The sequence below is a fragment of the Gracilinanus agilis genome, chromosome 2 (genome assembly GCF_016433145.1).
Source record: "Gracilinanus agilis isolate LMUSP501 chromosome 2, AgileGrace, whole genome shotgun sequence".
NCBI lineage: Eukaryota > Metazoa > Chordata > Mammalia > Didelphimorphia > Didelphidae > Gracilinanus > Gracilinanus agilis.
In genome coordinates, this window is record NC_058131.1 from 338,041,223 (window position 1) to 338,066,182 (window position 24,960).

The following is a 24,960-nucleotide window of genomic DNA, read 5'->3' on the forward strand; positions in this document are numbered from 1 at the left end:
ATTAATTTACAAAACATTTTTTAAAAGGCATGAGGAGTTCACCACTTCAATATTAAAACACAAAACAAATGGATCTGGACATGCGAAATGAATAAAAATGCAATAAAAAAGATCACACAGGAACAAAAATCAAGTTGATGGTTCTGTGTTGTCTGCTTCTTTTTTTTTTTACCAGTCTGGTAAAGTAGAAATAGTGAAAGGGGATTAAGCTTGTTTTAAGATAAATCAGTTTCAGGGGGCAGCTGAGTGGCTCAGTAGATTGAGAGCCAGGCCCAGAGATAAGAAGTTCTGGGTTCAAATTTGACCTCAGACACTTGTAGCTGTGTGACCCTGAGCAAGTCACTTAACCCCCATTGCCTATCTCTTACCACTCTTCTACCTTTAAACCAATACAAAGTATTGATTCTAAGATAGAAGGTAAGGGTTTAAGAAAAAAGATAAATCAATTTCAGTTTAAAAAAATGGTTTTAGGACAAGGATAGATAAATAGTTACTGACAGTTCCTAACTATCTTGCACTAATGCAGAGGAATGAACTAATCACCTGAAGGTCCCATCCAGGCCTCTTAGTCTAATTCATGTCAACAAACATTTATTAAGGAACTATTTGCCTGTTTAGAGATATGTGCCTGACACTGGTAAAACAAAGTGTTTGGGTTTTTTTAAATAGTCTCTGCCTCTAAGGAGTTGAGTTACAGTATAATGGAGATACAGTGTTATACCAGGTATGTGAGAAGAATAAAAGATATTAGTCATATCACTTATAGGATCATTGGCTGTAGAAGTGGAAGGGACCTTCCACTAGTGGCAAAGAAAGGTCTAGACAAGGTTTTTAAACCAAGGGTTGTAAACTTCTTTTTGTTTTTAATATTTTGGTGGCTGTATATATAAAATTAGCTTCTTTTGTAATTCTGTGTGTTTTATTTTATACATTTAAAAACATTATTCTGAATCCAAAGGTTTCAAAAAGAGAATAAGAACCCTTTGTTTAGACAAAGTGCTACTAAAAAAAAGGAACCACATGGAAAAAGTGATAAAAATCACTAATAAGAGAAACGCAAAATTAGGTTTGAAATTCTATTTCTTTTAGTTTCGGGTTAAGATGGTGGCAGAGTAAAAAGCAGCTGCTTAAACTCTCCTAACCCACACATATAGGACTCCTCAAGAGGACATAAAAACAAATCCAGACAAACGAAGGGACCCCACAACAGGGCACAGCATTGAAGGGCCAAAGCCAGCGTACAAGAGTTAGAGCAAGTTTGGGGCATCCATTAAGTTCTTGGTGGCTACCTGGGATCACCAGGGCCTGCTTCTGAGAGCAGCAAGACTAAAGGCCCCAAGAGGCTAAAGAATGCAAGGATTTTGAACACAGACCTTGAGCTTAGGCACAAACACAGGTGCAGATGTGGATCCTGAGCGCAGGCACGGACCCTGGGTGGGGACCTAGTGCAGAGGGGTGTATGACTATGGAAGCAGCACCCTGAGACTGTTAAAGGAGCTTCGAGCTGAGGAACAAGCAAGGGGACTACCAGGAGGCTTGACCCTGAGGACAACTAGACCTAAGACCTCAGGAGCCTAAAGAGTGCAAACAGACCTTGGGCGCGAGGATAAAGCTGAGAGGGCGCTGGGCTAACAATGGAAAGGCAGACACGAGAACCCCAGAAGAGAAAGATCAAGAAGAAATCTTTAACACTCGACAACTTTTATACAGAAAAAATCCAGACAACAGAGCAAACAGCAGAGGAGAACAAACAAGTAACCATATCCAAACCTTCCCAAAAAAATGAAAATTGGTCACAACCTCTTGAAGAGGTCAAATCTGAGATTATGAGAAAGATGGAAGGGATCTGGCAATAAAATAACAGTTTAAAAGGCAGAATTTCACAATTGGAAAGTGAGACTCAGAAATCAAATGAATTGATAAGCAAATTGAAGACCAGAAATGACCAGCTGGAAGCCTTGAAGAACCAAACAGACCAGACTGAAAAGGAAAACCAAAAGATTATAGCCAAAAACCAGTCTCTAAAGACTAGAATTGGGCAATTCGAAAAAGATGCCCCCAAATCAAAGGAATTGATGAGCAAATTGGAGACCAAAATCAAACAGCTGGAAAACAGGATAGACCAAATCAAAAAGGAAAATCAAAAGATTATAGCAGAAAAACAGTATCTAAAGACAAGAATTGGGCAAGTAGAAGCCAATGATCTCTCAAGACTGCAAGAACAAATAAAGCAAAGTCAAAAGACTGATAAAGTAGAAGGCAACATGAAATATCTCAATGAGAAAGTGACGGATCAAGAAAACAGGTCTAGAAGCGACAATTTGAGAATCATTGGTCTTCCTGAAAAAGCAGAAATTAATAGAAATTTGGACTCCATACTAAAAGAAATTATTCAGCAAAACTGCCCTGAAGTTCTACAACAAGAGGGCAATATAGACATTGAAAGGATCCATAGATCACCCTCTACACTAGACCCAGAAAAGACAACCACCAGAAATATAATAGCCAAATTCAAGAGCTTCCAAGTAAAAGAAAAAATTTACAAGAAGCCAGAAAGAGACAATTCAGATATCAAGGAGCACCAATCAGAATCACACAGGATCTGGCAGCCTCCACACTAAAAGACCACAAGGCTTGGAATATGATATTCAGAAAGGCAAGAGAACTGGGTCTACAACCAAGTATCACCTACCCATCAAAACTGACTATATACTTCCAGGGGAAAGTATGGGCATTCAACAAGATAGAAGATTTCCAACTTTTCCACAGAAAAGACCAGGACTAAATGGAAAGTTCGATATCCAACCACAAAAATGAAGAGAAATATGAAAAGGTAAATAAGAAACAGAGGGGAAAGAAAGAAAACTCTTGTTTTTAAATTTGCCTCTTTAAGGGTTTCAATAAGACCTAATTATTTGTACTCCTATATGGAGAAATGTTATATGTAATTCCCTGTAGTGAACTCTATTCACTATTATAGTATCCACTATTATAATAATTAGAAGAATTATTCACAGGGAGAGGTTGGAGTACTAAATGGTTTAAGATGATATGGGGGTGGGTGGGAAAGAGGGGGATGAATAGTAGATGACACCAAGAGAAACATGAATGAATAAGAAAAATAGGATATTCTATTACACACAAAGAGGGCATGGGAAGGGGAGGGGACGAATACTATTATAAGAAGGAGAGGAAGAGAGCATTAAGAGGTAATATTTAAACCTTACTCTCAGTAGAATTAACCCTGAGAGGGAAGAGTAGCTATATCCATTGGGATATAGAACTCTAACCCTACTGAGAAAGTCAGAAGGGATAAACCAAGGGGAGCAGGGGAGTGGGTAAGTCAAAAAAAAGATGGGAGGAGAAGGGGAAGGGAATTCATTAGGCCTTAAAAATAAAAAGAAGGGAATAATAAGGGAGGGGGTAGAAAGGGAAGTAAATCAAGGGAGGAGACAAGGGTTACTGGCTTAAAGCAAACCCCTGGTTTAAAAGGAAATAGCCTAAGAAGAGGTAGAACTAGGAGAGGATACCAAAATGTTGGGGAATACACAACTGATAACTGAATGTGAATGGGATGAATTCGCCCATAAAATAGAAGCAAATAGCAGAATGGATTAGAAACCAAAATTCTACCATATGGTGTCTACAAGAAACACATATGAAATGGGTGGGCATACACAGATTTAAGGTAAAGGGCTGGAGCAAAATATTTTGGGCTTCGAATGAGAAAAAGAAGGCAGGAGTGGAGATCATGATTTCTGACAAAGCCAAAGTAAAAATAGATATGATTAAAAAAGACAGGGAAGGATATTACATCCTGATAAAAGGCAGTATAGACAATGAGGAAAAAACAGTGCTCAATATGTATGCACCAAATGGCATAGCATCCAAATTCTAAAGGAGAAACTGGCAGAGCTCAAGAAGGAAATAGATAGTAAAACCATACTAGTGCGAGATTCCTCTTTCAGATCTAGATAAATCAAACCAAAAAATAAATAAGAGATAACAGAGGTGAATGAAGTCCTAGAAAAATTAGATTTAATAGATACGTGGAGAAAAATAAATAGGGACAAAAAGGAATACACCTTCTTTTCAGCTGCACATGGTATATTCACAAAGATTGACCATGTAATAGGGCATAGAAACATTGCAAACAAATGTGAAAGAGCAAAAATAATAAATGTAACCTTCTCAGATCATAATGCAATGAAAATAATAATTAGTAAGGACACAGGCAAATCAAAAACTAATTGGAAATTAAATAATATGATTCTCCAAAACCAGTCAGCTAAAGAAGAAATCATAGAAACAATCAACAATTTCATTGAAGAGAATGACAATGATGAGACATCCTACCAAACTCTGTGGGATGCAGCTAAGGCAGTACTCATGTGGAAATTTATATCCTTGAGTGCATATATTAACAAATGAGGGAGGGCAGAGATTAATAAATTGTGCATGCAACTTAAAAAATTAGAAAGTAAGCAAATTAAAAATCCCCAGATGAAAACTAAATTAGAAATACTAAAAATCAAGGGAGAAATCAATAAAATCAAAAGTAAAAGAACTATTGAATTAATAAATAAGACTAGAATCTGGTATTTTGAAAAAACAGATAAAATAGACAAAGTACTGGTCAATCTAATTTTAAAAAGGAAAGAAGAAAAGCAAATTAACAGTATCAAAAATGAAAAGGGAGACCTCACCTCTAATGAAGAGGAAATTAAGGCAATCATTAAAAACTATTTTGCCCAATTATATGGCAATAAATATAGCAATCTAGGTGATATGGATGAATATTTACAAAAATATAAATTGCCTAGATTAACAGCAGAAGAAATAGAATACCTAAACAATCCCATAGAAAACAGATGCAAAAATCTTAAATAGAATACTAGCAAAAAGACTCCAGCAAGTGATCAAGAGGATTATCCACCATGATCAGGTGGGATTTATACCAGGAATGCAAGGATGGTTCAACATTAGGAAAACCATTCACATTAATCAACCATATCAACAAGCAAACCAACAAAAATCACATGATTATCTCAAGAGATGCTGAAAAAGCCTTTGACAAAATACAGTACCCATTCTTATTGAAAACACTGGAAAGTATAGGAATAGAAGGGCCTTTACTAAAAATAATAAACAGTATATATCTAAAACCATCAACAAGTATCATATGCAATGAGGATAAATTAGAAGCCTTCTCAGTAAGATCAGGCGTGAAACAAGGATGCCCATTATCACCTCTATTATTTAACATTGTACTAGAAACACTAGCAGTAGCAATTAGAGAAGAAAAAGAAATTGAAGGCATTAAAATAGGCAATGAGACTAAGCTATCACTCTTTGCAAATGTTATGATGGTATACTTAAAAAATCCTAGAGAATCAACTAGCAACTTTAGCAAAGTTGCAGGATACAAAATAAATGCACATAAATCATCAGCATTTCTATATATTTCCAACACATTAGAGCAGCAAGAAGTAGAAAGAGAAACACCATTTAAAATTACCCTAGACAATATAAAATACTTGGGAATCTATCTACCAAAACAAACACAGGAATTATACGAACACAAGTACAAAACACTTTCTAAATAATTAAAACTAGACCTAAACAATTGGAAAAACATTGATTGCTCATGGGTAAGATGAGCTAACATAATAAAAATGGCCATTCTACCCAAATTAATTTATTTATTTAGTGCCATACCTATCAAACTACTAAAAAACTTCTTTCCTGAATTAGAAAAAACTATAACAAAGTTCATTTGGAAGAACAAAATAACAAGAATATCAAGGGAAATAATGAAAAAAAAATGTGAAGGAAGGGGGCCTACCAGTACCAGATATTAAACGATACTATAAAGCAGCAGTCATCAAAACAATATGGTACTGGCTAAGAGACAGAAGGGAGGATCAGTGGAATAGACTTGGGGTACGTGACATCAGCAAGACAGTGTATGATAAAAAGGAATAATAAACTGGAGGAATTCCTTGTGAACTGGAAAGACCTCCAGGAATTGATGCAGAGTGAAAGAAGCTGAGCCAGAAGAACATTGTACACAGAGACCAATACACTGTGGTAAAATAGAATGTAATGGACTTCTGTACTAGCAGCAATGCAATGATCCATAACAATTCTCAGGGACTCTTGGAAAAGAACGCTACCCACATTCAGAGGAAGAACTACAGGAGAAGAAACACAGAAGAAAAGCAACTGTTTGAACACATGGGTTGAGGTGGACATGATTGGGGATGTAGAATCGAAACTACTGCACCAATGCAACTATCAACAATTTGGAAATGTCTTGATCAATGACACATGTTAAAACCAGTGGAAATGCGTATCAGCTATGGGGGGGGGGGGGGGGAGGAAGGAAGTGAAGGGGAAAGTAAAAACATGAATCATGTAACCATGATAACTTTTCTAAAAAATAAAAATAAGAGAAACGCACATTAAAACATCTCTGAGGTTATTACCTTACACATCCACCCAAATGGCAAAGAAAATAGACATGGAAAATTCAAGGTTGTCAGGGTCATGGGAAAACAGGTATGCTAATTCACTGCTGGTAAATCATTCTGGGAATGACTGAATTTTAGAACTGGAAAGGATTTTAAAGATCATCCCCTCATTTGATTCCAGAAAAAGAATATGACTGTCCTCTCAATCACAACATAGTATCAGCCCAAATCCTTCATCTGAAACACTCATTTGATTTGTTGCACAAAAGGAAAGATATTTCCTTTGGAAGTTAGCCTTACTTCTCCTAATCAGAGATTACAGAGAAGCACAAATAAGCTTCATACAAACCACTGAGACCTGACCAAACAAGACAATATGAAGGGTTGTCAGAAAACACAAGGATGGAAATGAGTTAGGAAAACCCAAGTAAGACTTGCTTAGCTTCAAATTCATAAAAGAAATGAGCTATAAATGAGCAAAGCAAAAATTTATGGAATTATGCAAAAAATTCATAAAATTCTTGATATCCTTTGACCCAGTGATTCCATTGAGTTTCTTTCTTTTTTTAAAAAACCTTTATTTTCTGTCTTAATAACAACTCTTGAGACTGAAGGGCAAGGGCTAGGCAAATTCTGTTAAGTAACTGCCTAGGGTCACACAGCTAGAAAGGAAATGTCTGAGGCCAGATCCTCATGAGTTTCAACTCCATTATTGGTTACTCTGAGAAAAGCCCTTTATACACAAATATTTGTAGTAATACTATTTTTAATATTTGAAAACAAAGTCAGTAGGACATAATAACTAGAGGAAATGGCACTGGAATCAGTATTCTGATTAAGGATCAACTTAAGCAATCGGGTCTGGGGGCAACTGAGTAGCTCAGTGGATTGAAAGACAGGCCTAGAGACGGTTCAAATCTGGTCTCAGACACTTCCCAGCTGTGTGACCCTGGACAAGTCACTTAACCCCCAATGCCTAGCCCTTACCACTCTTCTGCCTTGATACCAATACATAGTATTGATTCCAAGGTGGAAGGTTTTAAAAAACAAAAAGAAAAAAAGAAAGAAATTGGGTCTAGTCAGCAATGGAAACAGTGTGGGATAGTGGACAAGAAGACCAGGATTCTGGTCCCAGATCTGTCATGTATTTGCTGTGTGATCTAGGACAATTCACTTTCTCTATCCAGACTTATATGGGGGGGATTTGAGTCAGATGATCTTTAAAGTCCTTTCTGCCCTAAAATTCTAGCAAATAACAACCTGGCCCCCCTAAGGGGATCCAAAGTAATTAAGTCTCCCTTGAGCCCATCAGCCTGGGATCCTGCTGTAACAAAGCAGCTACTACTAAGGGAATAAGATGGGGGGGGGGGGGGGGAATGAACAGGGATTTAGAGACACAACATTGTATCGACCCAAATCCTAGGTTTTCATTTGAAATATTCATTTGACTTGCTGCACAAAAGGCAGGCTATTTCCTTTAGAAGTTAGCCTTATGTCTCCTAATTGGTTTCACTCTGCAGGAAGAAATATTTCAATTCAATTGAAATAAATGCATCATAATTTAAATAATGGTTAAATGTAGTATTATGATCAGGAATAAGACATATCTACTATATCACAAACACTATAGATTAATTCCTTCCCCCTCAATTTCACATAAGTAACCTTCTATCATATCTCTGTAACCCCTTCTACCCACACAAAAGCAAAGTCCACCAAGTGAAGGACAGATCTAAGAATTTGCTATTAAATGTATGGGCAATGTCTCTTGCCTAGCTGTACACATCACAATATTTTCCCATTAGGTTCATTGTCATGTTCCAGAAGAAAGCTATACTCACTAAGCTCCATAATCAGAGTTCATATGGTCAGAAGTGCCTCTTCTGACACACACATAATCTCAACTATTGCTAAAAATTGCTTTTTTAATTAAAATGAGACTTTCTTAACTTCATGCTGACAATCACAACCAGAGAGTGGGAGTCCAGTAAAGGAGTGTTAAGGAAATTCTATCCTGCACTGCTAGTAGTTTAACACTCAGAAGAGGGAGAAAAACATTGCTAATTTAAACAAAATGTTTAATCTTCTAATCATTAGTCAGGGTCTACAAGGATGAATTGCAATCTTCATTATCAGGTTTCCATATGGCTACTGTCATAAGTCATGTCAGGTAGGAAACTGACATGATTCTCTCTCTTGAGGGTCGGTATTTGCAGGTTTTGTTGGAGTGGACAATGACAACTTTGTTGCCAAAAATAAGCAGAATTTTGATTCCTGTTTCCCCCAGTTGTTATATTAGCTGAAGTATAAGGAACTGGGGTATGATGTTGAAGAATTAATGTGGTTATCATTTCATGGCATTTACTACCAGCAGGCTTCTTAATAGCCTGAGGCATATTCAAACTTTAACTAGCTCTTTAAAAAAATAAAAAAAACAGTTCAAGTAATATTTTAGGAATTCTTTTTATTTTCTGAAAATCTCTCGCATTATCTGTAAGAGATCTACCAAGTATTAAGGTGATACGACAAATGTCATTCCTAGACCGAAGGAAATCTATTCTTCAGCAGATATGATTGCAACATTCTCTAATTTATGTTATTTCTGTCCATTTAGAGTACCATGTGCTAACTATGGAGAAAAATCCATTGCCAAATGTCCTTGACAAGTCTGAAGGCAGAACACCAACCTGAGAAAGCAACCTATATCAATTATTCATTTTCATTAGGGACCATTCTTTTTAAGTCAGTTTTTAAATTTTCAAAACAAAAAGTGGTCATTCATAGCCCTTCCTCATTACGGTTGAATTTGCAATTGGCAAAAACTAAAATCATTCCTAAGCCAAGTGAAAGAGATGTCCTGGAAGTAACAGGAGTTGGCTCTGCCCCTTTAATTACCCACTGGAATGTAAAACCAGACACTGAGGGTATGGCCACAGCAGTTCTGGGCAAAACAGCAGCGATATTTAATCATCGGTTCAGACCATCTGCAACTGTTAGGCAGTAGTGCAGAAAGTTTACAGATTCCATAGCTCCTTACAGACTGCCAGGTGCTGGGGTCAGCTGCATTGTTCTCTGTGCCACTAGGGGTTGCTTTCTCCATTCTCTGAGGCCCAGGGTGCAGAATGAGAGGCACCATGCCCACATTTTCTATGCCAACTCTGGCACTAAGGAAGCTCTGCTTCTTGATTAAGCCAGAAAACAGATTAAATGTTTAGAACTGGGAGAGTTTGAAAACAACCTAGGTGGGAAAGCAATTATCTCTGGTAGAGCACAGGCTTCAGCCATGAGGCTTTTCAGCACCACAGATTGTGATGAATTCTGTTATTTTTGCAGCTAAAATGACCCAAAAGTTTCAGATGGATTACTATAATTGAATCTCTGTAAGAGCTATAACCCTGGTCCAAATCCAAATCAATTCAACTAATATTTGTTGAGTACCGGGGCAGCTGGATAGCTCAGTGGATTGCCAGTCAGGCCTAGAGACAGGAGGTCCTAGGTTCAAATCTAGCTTCAGACACTTCCCAGCTGTGTGACCCTGGGCAAGTCACTTGACCCCCATTGCCCACCATTACCACTCTTCCACCTATGAGCCAATACACAGAAGTTAAGGGCCTAAAAACAAACAAACAAATAAATAAATATTTGTTGAGTGCCCACTAAGGTTTAGTTCAGCAAACAAAAAAATTACAAAGATAAGATATAATTCTTACTTTCAAGAGCTTCCAATTTTGTAGAAGACAGGTGAAAAAGAAAGGGAAAAAAAACAACTATAGAAATAATCTTAATATAAAGCAAGACCATTAGTAAAGGTCAAACAGCATCCAGTGAAGTTCCAAAGAAGATGAATCATCAATGGGAGATAAAATCTTGAAGGATTATTTCAAACTCCACCTCCTTGAAGGATTGATTATTAGGAAGAACAGACTAGGCAAAGGAAAAAGAATAGGCCAAAACACAGAACTGGGAAACTGAAGAGTTTGGAGAACAGTGATTAGCACAGTTTGATTAGAGGAAAGGATGTGAATTTTTTTAAGTATTGGGAAGAAAAAAAAAGGAAAAATATCAAGAACAACACAGAAGCTATATCAGGAAAGGTCTGGAATCCTAAGCTTGCAATTTAACTCAGAAAAACACCATGAGAGCTAAACTTGAAATGAGAAAGCTTGAGTTTAGATACAGATTCTATTTCTCATTATCTGTGTGATCCTAGGAAATTCAAGCCCCCAGAATTTGAGTTTCCTCATCTACAAAAAGAGGGGGCTGGACTAGGTCAGCCCTTGGATCCCTTCCAGCTTTAAATCCTATGATTCTATGATCAATAAGCAATGGCCTTTGAGTAGTCAAGTGAGAAGACGAGAGGAATAGTAGTAAAAATTTACCAAGTACTTAAGATCACCACACCATTAAAGGATTTATAGCTGGACATGACCTTCAAGATCATTTAGCTTAACCCCATAAACTTTACAGATGAAGAAACTGAGGTCCAGAGAGAAGTAAATTTTCCAAGAGTTAGCAATATTCCTCTCAAAAGAATGTGCTCCTTCTATATATATCTGATGTCTCAATTTTGACATATTCTGACTAGAAATAGTTAGAAGACTGTCCTCAATAATTTGTATAGATCTTTCTTTTGAAAATAGGACTATAAATTAAACTTCCATAATTAAAATAACACTGATCATATTTTATGTCACATACAAGCATGCAAATCATTATTCAACAAAATGAGAATTCAAATATAACTACTTTGCGTTAGAAACTTGGCTTTTAATGACTTACAATAACAACACAATACAGTTAATAAAGGGCCCACTCCTCTGTCTCTGTCTCTGTCTCTTTTTCCCTCTCTACATATATGCTAAATATCTTCACAATAGATCAAGAATTTCACTATCTTCAAGGATCAAAGTAATTTATTATTGAGGTTGGGAGGGAGGGAGAAGAGGAGAGAAGTAGCAAATAAAGAGATCTACTATAGATTTTCTTCTGTGTGCCTAAGGTCTGGGAATTAAAGTGATTTTGTAGCATTTATCTGGGTCTGGTTTCTTTTACCATTTTAATTCTATGTAAAATTTGGCTCCAAACTTTTAATATCTGCAAATATGTCTTCATATTTTATATGTACATATATACATATATGTAAATTATGTATAAATATATGCTATGTTAGTCAGACCTTTGGTCAATGGAATACAGCTATCCCTTTCAAAAAAAAAATTGGCAGGAAAAAATCCTGCCCATGATTATCTACCATTCATATATATCTACTTAGGATTAACTCAGAAGTCATGTGTGCTACTTATGACCACCATTATAGATTCAGTATTTCTTTCCAGGGAACTACATTAAGCAGCTTGATAACAATTCATACTTCAGGCAGCAAGTAACAGAGCAGTTAAACTGACTTTCCACATCACAATTCTTGGTAGTTCTAATTTGTCGGGTTAAACTGGATGTTCGAAATTTACTAACCTCAACAACTGGAACTGGCTAAAAGGTCAGAAAGGAGGAATGGATGGTGACGGTACCTAGTAGTGTGGTTATGAAGTAAAAGTAAGCTATGGTTTTTAATCAGCACTTGGCAAAGGACCAGAAAAGCACAAGTGATTGGAAAGGGAGAAAAGATTAGAAACATGTAACTGCTTTGGCAAGCTTCTGGGGTAAGAGATAAGGACCTCTATTCCCAGACGATTCTAAGAAATCCCCCTTATAGGGTGACTCCAGAGATGTCAGGAGAAAATACCTCTTTACTGAAGTTCCTTTAGAAGCTCCAAATTTAGAGGGCACTGGGTTGGAGGTATTCTCCTGCTTTGTGTTACAAACTAAATAAACCAGAAAAACTCTACTCCCTCTAGTTGTACTATTCAAAACATGAAGAAGCCCTGAAATTCCTTTATCCTCCCTAGTTTTTATTGTTTAGTTGTATCTAACTCTTTGTGACCCTATTTAGGGTTTTCTTGATAAAGATGTTATTGTAGTTTTCCAGTTTCTTCTCTAGTTCATTTTTACCAATGAGAAAACTGAGGCAAATGGGGTTAAGTGCCTTGCCCAGAGTTACACAAACAGTAAGCGTTTAACACTGAATTTTAACTCTGGTCTTCCTGACTACAGGCACTAGTAGAAATATACTAAAGGAAGGAAAGACCATGTTAATGGCCTATCAGACAGTACTATGTTATTAGTATTAGTTATTAGTATTAGTACCATGTTAGCCAAAAAGTTTTTTCTATTTCAAAGTCATCTAAAGTGACCAAAATAATACTATTCAAATATAGTAATACCTCATCTACCTAGACATCACTTATCTGATAACAAATTATTCAGGTCACTGAGAACTGGGAAGAAAGCAAAATTCACATTCTGAACTTCATGCACTTGGTTCATAGGCAAGTCCCTTCACAAAGAGTTTTTTTTACTCTTATTTTAAAGAATTCTAGCAATCAAGTTATAAAATGAGAAGAGAAAAAGAATGTTGCTAGAAGTAGGTACACAAAGAAGTATTATAAAATATTATAAGACAGAAAAACTATAAAAAGCAGACAGAAGAATTCAAAAAGGATAGTAATATGAGGTCATTTATCATAAGAACAAACAGTCCCACATACCTCTATAAATCCTGAAGGCAACACTTCATCATGCTTATAACGTAAAGTGCTAGATAAATTTAAGGTGGTATTATAGTCTCATTTATGTACACATGGATTAATCTATTTTGTGGATTATTTATGACAAATTGGGCCTGCTTTCCACCCTTCCATCTGACATGCTCAAGAAGTTTGTCATGGCTGAGCTGAGAACAAGTTTCAACAAAACACTGAGCAGGAAGGTGTGCATATCTGATTTTTTATCCTCATAACTGGCATTCAAAACAGTGAGCCCAAGTCATCATGAGAGAAGATAATCCTGAATCCTCTCCACTAGCAGAATACAAACAGGCTTTAGCAAGACCCTATACCAAGTTGGAAAGGTTTCTTTATGGTTCCAGCACCCAATTACATGTCCATCATCTAAGAATCAGCCTAACTGAAATCAGGGAGGTTCTCACAAGTTTAGCACATAGGAGCAAATTTTTCAAGCATTCATAGTCATTCTCAGAGACCATATAAGACCATATTCTATAGAAGAATTGTGAACTACAATGGTTTAAAAAAAAAAGCAGAGGGAGGGGACATACATCAATGAAATCCTTAAAATATACCCATTTTGAGGAAGAAAAAAAATGAGAAAATATGATAAATTTGAGAATTAAAGGTATTATGTGTGGTAGAGAAACACTAGTTTTCAGAGTCTAAGATTCTAAAACTTTAGGTCCAAACACTGACTTTGCTAGTTATGAGATTTAAGGCAAGTCACCTAACTTATCTGACTCTCATTTTCCTCCTAGAATACAAAATAAGACGTGTAAGCCAAATAATCTCTAAGGTTCATTTGATCTCTCACACTATCTTTTAAGGTCCCTTCCAAAATAGCTTACATTTCCATTGCACTTAAGAGGTTACAAAGCACTTTCCTCATAAGAATTCTGTGAAACAGAAGAGATTAATACTAACCCCATTTTACAGATGAGGAAGGGGTAATGTGATCTGCCTGCAAATTTCAGAATCAGGACTTGAACCCAAGTCTCTTGGTTCCATTCTTTGTATTTGCCATATATTGCCTCTGACATGCTATGATTCTATAAAACTGACGTAAAACAAAATTTTAGTATTTAAAGAGATAAAGTTTTCATTAGTTAAAAATTCACTCATTTTGTATCTCTCATTCTCCAATTATATCAGACCAATGAAATGTTACCTTAATTTAGAATGACCCTTACCACCCCAAAAGAAACTTCTTTGAAAGACTTCTTTCCTCATCCACCCACAATAAAATGAATGGTTCAATCTGTATTTTCTTCATTTATTGCTAAGCTTTCGCATTTTGTTGATTTTCTGGTGATAACCTCTTTTGAGGTCTAACTGAGCTACTGCTGGCCAATTACCCTCCATCCCCCTACACATACCTCTCAGCTTCTCTATATGTAAATACATAACCTTGAAGCTTTCAAAGTTGTCATCCATTCTGAAAAGCTATTATCTGGCCCAATAGAAGCATTGTTCAGAGAGGTAGCCAGAAGACCTTAAATATAGCATGACAATCTTTAGCTACAATAGATTTTTTGATCAAAAGCTTTAAGGAACCTTAAAAATGTAGGATAGGGGATAGAGAAGCATTTCATGCTCTACATCAGTAAACAAGATTGATGTGCCACCAATACTAAATATGTAAAATATGTAAAAATACTAAATATGTAAAATATGTAAAAAAAAACAACTAAATATGTTAAAGATGTAAAAAGAGAGGATATATGCGCCTACAGGTCCTTAATAAGGGAGGTAAAGACACAAAATAAAATTCATTTCAATTCTCAGCTAGCTATATTAATAGACATAAAGGATATGAATAAAGAACATAAATAATTTGAAAATCAATTATACCTAGCTTTTTACCTTAATCAGACATAAACACTCAGAGATAGATAGATAGATAGATAGATAGATAGATAGATAGATAGATAGATAGATAGATAGATAGATAGATATGATATCTCCCTACTCTGACTTGCATGCTAAATCCTTTTCATTTTAGTCCTAAAATACCTAGGCCTAGGTTAGGAAATATGAAAAGTCCAATTTATGGGCAGGTAATTTAGTATATAATAACACATACTTTTTCAGTTACAAAAAAGCATTTTTACTTTCCTAATTTCATCTGATAGAAGTATGTATCCCTTATCAGTTGAAGAATGGCTGAACAAGATGTTTCATATGATTGTGATGGGAGTACTATCATACTGTAAGAAATGACAAAGAGGATGGTTTCAGAAAACCATGAGAGTACCTGTATGGACTGACATAAAGTGAAGCCTGGAGACCATTGTACATTTCGGTAATACTGAAATGATGATAAAACAGAAAGACTTAGCTGCTCTGATCAATAATATGTTTCAAGACAATTCTAAAGAATCCACAATGAAAAAATGTTGTCTACCTCCAGAGAAAGAACTGATAAACATTTAGTGCAAACTAAAGTATAATTTTTCACTTTATTTTTATTTCTTTTTTTTGTGATACGGCTAATATGGAAATGTGTTTTGCAGGATTTCACATATATAATTAATATCACTGCTTGCCTTCATAGTGAGTGGGAGGAAGAGCATTTAAAACTCAGAGCTGAAAAAAATGTTAAAAATAAATAATTTTTTTAAAATGTGTAGTCTGAGGACCATTTCAGGGGTCCACAGTATCAAAACTATTTTCAAAATAATACTAAGTTTTCATTTCTATGCCACATAAACAAAGTTCTTGGTGGGGTAGGGAGAATCCCTCAATAATTTTAGAGTATAAGGAGGTCTAAAGACCAAAAATTTTTAGAACTACTTTGCCAGTATCTTCCTCTCTAATTATTTCTAATTTGTCCTATATATATATCTTATTTGTACATAATTGTTTTTATGTTATCTCCCCAATATAAACTGACTTTGGACTTTCTGTTGTTGTTCATCCTTTGTTTTCAAAATAACATCTTGACATGTGTGCAAATTGGATTTAAGTGAAGCAAAGTTGCAGAGTCATCAACCTCACTCTCTCTTCCAGAGTCACAGAAGTCCAACAGCAACTCAAAAGTCAATTGGTGATATCTTGACTTTTGCCTTGTAACTAGATTCTGATGATTCTGGAAGAGATAGCTATAAGCATAGCACTTCTGAAGGAGTGTGAGAAATGGTCCTAGTTTGTATTCTCTAGACTCCTGCAGCTTTCTTAAGGATATTAAATATTGTGTTATTTCAGTGTCTCAGGAATAACTTGGACAAGGAACTGAAAGTTTTTAGGGTACCCAAAACAGTCTGATCTGGGGCAACTTGTAAGACCTGCCTTCCTGGTCTGAGCTTTGCAACTTGTTGGATTTGGGTCTGAGCAACACAACTGTCAGTGTGTCACTGGCTGGACTCAACCAATTGAAAAGCTCTCTGGTTGAGAGTAATATAACTACAGGCTCCCCTTAATCTGGGATTCCTGCCCCAGTTATTCCATTGCAGACTTCAGAATGGGTGTGTGACCTCAATATGTTCTCAAAATCAGAACCTCACAGTTGCTGCTTGCTTCTGTACTTAACTCATGACTCTACCTAGAGCCCATGATCAATCCTTGCCCTGGTCCACCACCCACAGATACAAGTCCCATTTTCAGTCACAACTGGATCTGTGACCCAATCATGGATAGCAACAAAGTTGCCAGTTGTGATTTATTTCTGCTCCCTGAATAGCATGAAGTCCCCTGTATGCCAGATATGGGTCCTTTTCTTGCCCTGGTGTGCAGCCACAGGTAAGTCTTCATTCAGTTCCTAAAAATGAATGCTCCACACGGGCACTCCTGGCTAGACCCCATTTGATGTATCCAAAAATATCTCTATCTCTCTATGCTGACCTAACCTGGAAAAAAAATGACTCCTTGTGATTTATTCTTGGATTTCTGATAAGGACTCAGTCTGAAATATTTTCTACAACATTGTGGATTAGATGAAGGGCAGAGAACAGCTATATTAGTTCCTTCTACTGTACCATCTTGGCTAGTTTGTCCACCATATTCTACATTAATATATTTTGGACTCAACTATAGAACTTCACATTTATCTCTATTAAATTTATTAGAATTGGCTCATGGGGGCAGCTGGGTGGCTCAGTGGATTAAGAGCCAGGTCTAGAGATGGGAGGTCCTAGGTTCAAATCTGGCCTCAGATACTTCCTAGCTGTATATAGTAAGGTAAGAGTTTAAAAAAAAAGAACTGGTTCATAGTTATAAACTATAAAACCATTTTGAATCTTGAATCTATTGTCTAACAACAAATGTTAACTATTCTTTCCAATTTTGTGTCAGCTACAAATCTGGGAAGTGTGTCATCTTTGCCTTCAAGTCACTGAGGTTGAAATACCCAGGGTCAAAGATATCCCCATTGGGAATTCAATTAGAATATTCTATTCCTTAAGATTATCAATGGCTCACTGATACTCCTTTAAGAGTCTTTTCAAGTAGTATCTTAAAAAAGAGGTAGGCAGTTCAGATGAGAGTAAAGAGGACAATAACTACATATCAAGATTGAAGAATTCCTATGAACTTGCTAGCTTAAAACACTGACAAATGGCATTATAAGCCCAAAAATGTATATATATACAGCTAAAATCAGAGATCAGTACAAACTCAACTGACTTAACAACTGTGCCTCAAATGTCAAATGCCAAGAAATGGCCACTCATCCAATATGTTCTAACTTTTTCCTGCTTCTATGGAGCTGATATTAATGAGATTGCCCTGGAATTCATAAACATGCCCATGCAGCAGAAACTGTTCAGACAAGAAATTGCTGGGCACATTTTTGATGAGATGTCTAAACCTGAAGGCATCAAAAAGTAAGATTTCCATATAATGGACAGTCTTCTTTTGAAAGAGTCTTTTCCACTACCTCCTGATCATAAATTATTGCTCCAAAGCTACATATTCTAGTTATTGCAACAGAATATTAATAGAAGTCAGATAGAAGAATAATAGAATGTCAGAGTTCGATGGGATTTTAGAAAGCATCTAGTGAAGCTTTCTTAAAGGTGAGAAAACTGAAGTTGTGAGAAGCTTAAGAGACTTAAACAAGATAACATATCTAATACACATCAGAATCAAGTACATCAGAACCAAGACTTGAACCTAATAACTCTGCTCTCAAATCCAGTACTCTTTCTAATTATACCATACTAACCCTGGAGTTTCTTTCCTGATTCCTATAAGAATTACACCTCTATAGTAAAATGAAGGCTTCATCATAATGTAAATTCCTTAACTAAGCCCTCCAAAGATATCAAAGAATGAGGAAAAGGATTTAGATGTACAAAAATAGCTTGTTAACTTTTTTTAATAACAAAGAACTGGAAACTGGGTGCTCATTAACTGGGAAATGACTGAACAAATTATGGCATGTAAATATAATGAAATACTATTATGTCATAAGAAATGATGAAAAGAGACAATGTCAGAGAAACCTGGAGAGACTTGTATGAACTGATGAACAATAAAGGGAATAGAACCAGTAGAAAAATTTAAACGATACCAATTAGCACTGTAAAAACAAACAACTCTGAAAATTATAAGAACTCTAATCAATGCAATGACCATCTATGATTTCAAAAGGCCAAAGATGAAGCAGGCTACCCAACAGAAAAATGATAGACCAAAGAAGCACAATAAGACACATGTTTTTGGACACAGCCAATGAAGAATTTTTTTTTAATTCATATTTGTTACAAAGATTCTGGGAGTCACACACACACACACACACACACACACAAAGAAAAACAATTTTTGTTCATTGAAAAAGAAATTTAATTTATTATGCTTTAAATGAAAAATTAAATTTAGAATTTGGGAAATTCAGAGAAACATGTTAAGATGCACATGAAGTAGTACAGAGTAAAATAAGCAAATCCAATATAACAACATATACAAAGACTAACAGTTTAAATGAGAGGATCACTAAAAACAAAGACTTCTCTTGGGCCATCTTGCACTCATGAAAAAACTGTGACCTCACATCAATCTACAAACATTTCTTCAGCATCTGTACTGTGTCAGGCACTGTGCTACACATGGAACACAAATTTTAAAATTCAATTTCTACTTTCAAAGAGCATCCATTCTAATGCGGGGGAAGGGAAAAAGAACAAGAACATACATGTATATACAGAATAAATAAAAAGTACAAATTAGCTAAATACAAGGTAGCTAGGGAAAGAGGACACTAGCTATTATGGGCTCAGGAAAGGCTTCATGTAAAAAGCAATGCTTGGCCTGTATCTGTATCTTGAAAAGGATACTATGACACTAAGATGAAGGAGCACCTTCCCACCAGATAGTAGATGAATGAAGACAGAAAATGGAATATCATGTGTGAAAAACAGAGAGAAGGCCAGTTGGATGGATCACGATCAAGATAGAATTTACACAGTACCAACTAGGTGACAGGCACTGTGTTAAGTACTTCACAAATTTGGCAGAGTGTATGTGGGGGAGCAGTGAGGTGGGGGGAGGAATATACATTAACACTAAACACTGGAAAGACAGATTGGGGACAGTTTATGCAGCCCTTTTTAAAGTTAAACAAAGGAGTATACATTTTATCCTAGGAGCAATAGGAAGAACCAATGGAATTTTTTGAGTAGGGGAGTGACTTGATCAGATCTGCCCTTTAATACACTAGATGATGAACTAGAGTACCCTCACATCCACCTGACTTCACTTCTTTCTTTGAATCCCATTTCAAATGATAAATAATCATTAGCTCCATTTTACAGAAGATGAAACAATGGCATAGAGTTAAGTAGCATACCCATGGCCATCCAGCTGACTTATTGCAGATGTACTTCCACAACTAGATCTCAGTTTGATTTCCATGCTCTTACCATTAAACTGGGCCTTTTTCACCATTCCTTCTATTTATAAGTGAAAAAAGAATGGGTAGCAAACTACTTTGATCAAAGTTCTTACCATTAAACTGGGCCTTTTTCACCATTCCTTCTATTTATAAGTGAAAAAAGAATGGGTAGCAAACTACTTTGATCAAAGTTCTCTAAAGGTTTCTCAAATAAAAGCAATGCACTCTGAAAACAATTACTGACATAAAGAAGTATGGTTCTGAAACCAAATCTACATCTGAGCAGACTATCTATGGATAAGTCATCTCAACTGTACTGTCCTCTAATCCAAAAGATCAGCCAAACTGGTCACCTTTATCCCACATAGTAGTGTTGCCCTCCATACTTGGTTTCCTATTCCCACCCTACAAAACGGTCATGGATCTCACATCATAATGCACATATCTGGATCTCTCATTCTTGCCTGTTTAAAATCTATCCAAATCAAATTCTGGTGCCACTCTTACACAAAGCCTTCACTGATCCTACCAAGTAAAAGTTACTTCTCTTGCCTGAACTAATCACTACTTTATCTGGTGATCTTGGTGATCCTTGGGTCACAGCAATAGGAAAGACAGCAAAGCCAAGGAGTCCTTAGGAATAAAGGTGGGGTCAGGTGAAAATGCCTGGAGGTTTCTGAAGACAGAAAGTCCAGGGAACCATAAGGAATAATGACAGGATGGAGAGTAGGGACCAGCTGTGCCCCAAATCACTGAAAGGACTATAATTGGTGACTTCCTGCTCGTCTAAATAGTGTGAGTGAACAGCTACATCCTGGACTAAAGACAGTTCAAAAGTGGGTAGTGGACCCGAGTCAAAATAGAGCAGGGGCCCTGGGTCCATGCTAGCTAATTAAGGACCCAATGAAGAAACTAGTGTTAATTAGCCTAAAGTGCTTTTACCTTCATCAAATTCTCACATATATACATACCTGATTATTTATATATAGAACAACCCAAAGTGGAAAGGAACTGTTTTTACTGTTTTTTCCATTCCCAGTACCTACCACAGTGCCCCTTATCAGAAGTTTAACAAATGTGAACTGAATTTAAAAGCTAAAAATTACGTGTAAATTTCAACTGTCTTTAAGTATCTAAAGAGTTGTAATGTAGGAGAATTTAGTTTATTCTATTTGCCTTCCAGGGGCAGCTACATGGATCGATAGAGTGCTAGGGCTGTCTCAAAAACCTAATATCAAATCTGGCCTCAGATACTTACTAGCTCTTTGACTCTGGGAAAGTCATAAGCCTTGTTTGCCTCAGTTTCCTCATCTATAAAATGAACTGGAGAAGGAAATGGCAAAGCATTCTAGTATCTTTGCCAATAAAACTCTAAAGAGGGTCATGCAGAATGAGACATGCCTGAAACAACTTAACAACACTTTCCCTCAACTAACAGAAGTAAACACACTATGGTGGTGGTGGTGGTGGTGGTGGTGGTGGTGGTGGTGGTGGTGGTGGTGGTGGTGGTGGTGGTGGTGGTAGTTTAGAAAGAGTGCTAGCCTGGGCATCAGGAGAGACCTGAATCTAGATCATGCCACTGACCCACTGTGTGACAAGAGGAAAGTCACCTGACCTCACTAAGCTTCAGTTTCCTTATCTGCAAAATATTAATGCACCTACCTCATAGGATTGTTGTGAGAATCAAAAGAGGTAATGTTTCTAATCATTTTGCAAACTTTAAATGGTCACACCATGTAAATGACAACTTGATATGATACTGAACAAGTATTTAGTCAATGTCTACTATGCCCAAGTCACTGTACTAGGCACTGGTGATACAATAGAAACAAAAAATACTCCTTGCCTTCAAGAAGCTTTCACATGGGTAGAAATAATAGTAGCAGATTTCTATTCTTTAGAGTATTAAAATACATATAGTCAATATTTGATTTTATATTCTATTCAGTTCAACAGTGGCAAATTCAGGAGGGGACAGCTGGGTGGCTCAGTGGATTGAGAGCCAGGCCCAGAGACAAGAGGTCCTAGGTTGAAATCTGGCCTCAAACACTTCCTAGCTGTGTGACCCTGGGCAAGTCTCTTAACTCCCATTGCCTAGCCCTTACCACAATTCTACCTTGGAACTAATACACAGTATTGATTCTAAGATTGAAGGTAAGGGTTTAAAAAAGTGGCAAATTCAATTCAATTTAGTTCAAATATCAATTAGGAAAAAAATTCCTATGTATTAGAACTATCTAAAAGTAGAAAGGCCAATGAAGAGATGTTTACTTCCCCATCACAGAAAATCTTCATTGAAGATGAGACAGAATGATCCTTATTGTTTAGAATTCCTACTCAAATATAGTTTGGACCATATTAAAATTCTTTAAGAGCATAAACTGAATTACCAAAACACTCTTGACTATATCACAGATGTTTAGATTATAGCTAGAAAGAACTTTAGGACACAAAATGGGAAATATTCAAGCAGAAAGGGGCTTTAAAACAAATATTATTGAAGGTCTGTTCATTTAACATTTAATGTGGTATACCAGAATCAACTATATGTGATGTCTTATCTCCCTACTGTCAGTGAGCTCTATGAGAACAAAAAGTTATATCTTATCTAAATATTGTATCTTCCCCAGCACCTTCCAAACATGGGGAATAGCCTACACAAGAAAACTGGAGTTGTCCTATAACAAACCACAAAAAGGCCAGTTTCCCGACAACATAAGGTTCATAAAGGGAAATAATGTGTAATAACTCTGGAAAAGTAGATCCAGAGTCTGATTATGAAGGCCTTTCAATGCCAAGTCATTTGTATTTTATTAAAGCCAAGAAAACCACTGAAGCTTCCTGACAAGGATATGACATGACTACACTATGTGTTAGGATTATCACTGGCAGTTTTGTGGAGGATGAATTGAACAGGTGGAAGACTGGGTGCAGTTTTAGAAAACGGCTTCTTATTGTCCAGTTCAGAGGTGATGAGGACTTGAAACGAAGATGATAGGAATGGCAGTAGAATGGACAAGGCTTCCCCAACTGACTAGTACATAGGGACTGAAGGAATAAGAAGAGTCAAGGATGCCTCCAAGGCTATAAAACTGGGTGATTGGAAGGATAGTGGTGCTTTCAACAGAAATTTTAGTTTGATAAGGGAATGAGTCTGGGACTTGTGGAGACCAAAATATCCAGGTAGAAGTGAGAGGTTTAGATGGCAAAGCTCGGAGTGCCTCAGTGAGACAAAAAGGAAGAGAACACCTAGTCCAACCTTCTCATTTTACTAGAGAATGGGGAGGAGGGAAACTGAGGTGCGGAGAGGGGGAGTGAATTGCCCAAGGTCACACATGTTGTAAAGTTGTACAAACTTGAGTTCACATCTTCTGGCTTTAAATCCAAGGCTCTTTCCACTTCGTACTTACTGACAGCATGGCCTCTTCAGGGAGAAGTCCTAAGCAAGAAATGCGCCAGTCCACAAGGGACTTATGGGGCTGGGGGGCCAGAAACCTCAGGGTAAAGGCCCCTTTTGCGCCTGCGCCAGATCTTAGGCTAGGGAACGGCAAAGAAGGGGAGTGAGGGGAGTGTTCGGCACCGGGTCCCAGGCCCCCCGAGGGAGGAAGGGTCAGGCCGCGGGGGCCTCCTCTGTGACGAGAGAGGAAAACCCACCGGCCCGCCCCTCACCCAAAGTCCTCTCTGAAGCAGCCTCTCACCTGGTAGTTCAGAAGCTCGCCTACGTCCATGGTTTCCTAGACCCACCGCCGCTTCAACGCACAATGTTGCCTCTCCTCTTCCGCCGCTGCCCCTGGGGCCACACTGCCGCAAAGCACGCCACCGCCGCGCACCACGGGCCGCCGCCCGGGGAGTGAGAAAGGTGTGCCACACTGCAGTAAAAAGAAGCCCAGCCGGAAAGTGTGTCCTTTTTTACGACAACGTTGTTGAGTTTTGACCTGCTTGAGCCACACTGGAAGGGAAAGAAAGACTCACGAGAGTGGGGAATCTTAGGGCTCTCACCACCTCTTGGAGGACAACAATAATGGCTGCTTTTCCCAAGTTCGTTAAGAAAGGGATATCTCTGTTGAAGGCCTAATTGTGAAGGGCTCAAAATGCTAAATAGAGTTGTTTGTGCATCTAAAACTTCTCCATGTGGCTCCAACCATCCCTCCCTCCAGGCTTACTTTACATTTCTCCACGGGGCGTATTATGTATCCTATGGGTAATATGACATCCGCACAAGGCAAGCCAGCCAGCCTAGATGAAGCAGCAAAGCACTGAGAAAAGAGACGGGAGACAGAGTGTGTGCCTGCGGAGTCAAACCACCGGCAACATCACCGTGACCGCCATCTCTCCCCCTTTGGATCCTCATAGACAGCGCAGGATTCTAAACCCAAGAGCCTCAGGAACAGCAATATTCATAATGTATTAGCTGCAGACCTAAAAGAGATTTTAGAACATAGAATAGGAAGGACACCCAAACAGAAATTCCATTTCCTCACTTCATGTCTTCCCACAAGCTGGACTCAATAATGGGCATGTTCACCTTTACTTCTGCCTCAGAATCATCAAACACAGTACTGAGAAGAACCTTGACAGAGATGCTGTCTGATAACTGCTCCTACAGGTGTGCTACAGCCTCTAAAGATGCAAAAAGAAAAGTTATTACCACCAAAGTTCTTGTCACTGCCATATAATTCGACATCAATCAGTAAACGTTTATTAAGTACCTCCTATGTGCCAGGTACTGTGCTAAGCAGAAAATTATATTTTTTTATCAGCAAAAATGACATTCCAGAAGAAGCAGTCACATCTGCTTTGTCACTGCACCCTAAGGATGATGAGACGTCCAGCTAACTTGGAGCTGAAACTTCCCTTATGTGTTGTCTTCCCTATTAGAAGGTGAATTCTTAAAAGCTAAAATTTTCTGCCTTTTTTATTTATATCCCCAGCATTTAGAGCAGTGCTTTGTATTTAGTAAACACTTAATGCTTTATTCATTTATTCATTCTGACCAAACTGTTCTTCTGGTTTCTCACACTGGATGTTCCAT

At 37.3% G+C, this 24,960-nt stretch overlaps 1 protein-coding gene across 1 annotated transcript in view; it reads right to left on the minus strand.

Moving 5' to 3' along the window:
* CTNNBL1 (catenin beta like 1) overlaps positions 1–23,709 on the minus strand; it is a 216,689-nt gene extending 192,980 nt beyond the window's left edge. Inside the window, exon 1 of the mRNA XM_044664307.1 lies at positions 23,627–23,709. Within this exon, the coding sequence (XP_044520242.1) occupies positions 23,627–23,656 (30 nt within the window). The 5' untranslated portion in view covers positions 23,657–23,709. The remainder of the gene's footprint in view (positions 1–23,626) is intronic.
* Positions 23,710–24,960: the final 1,251 nt, after the last annotated feature.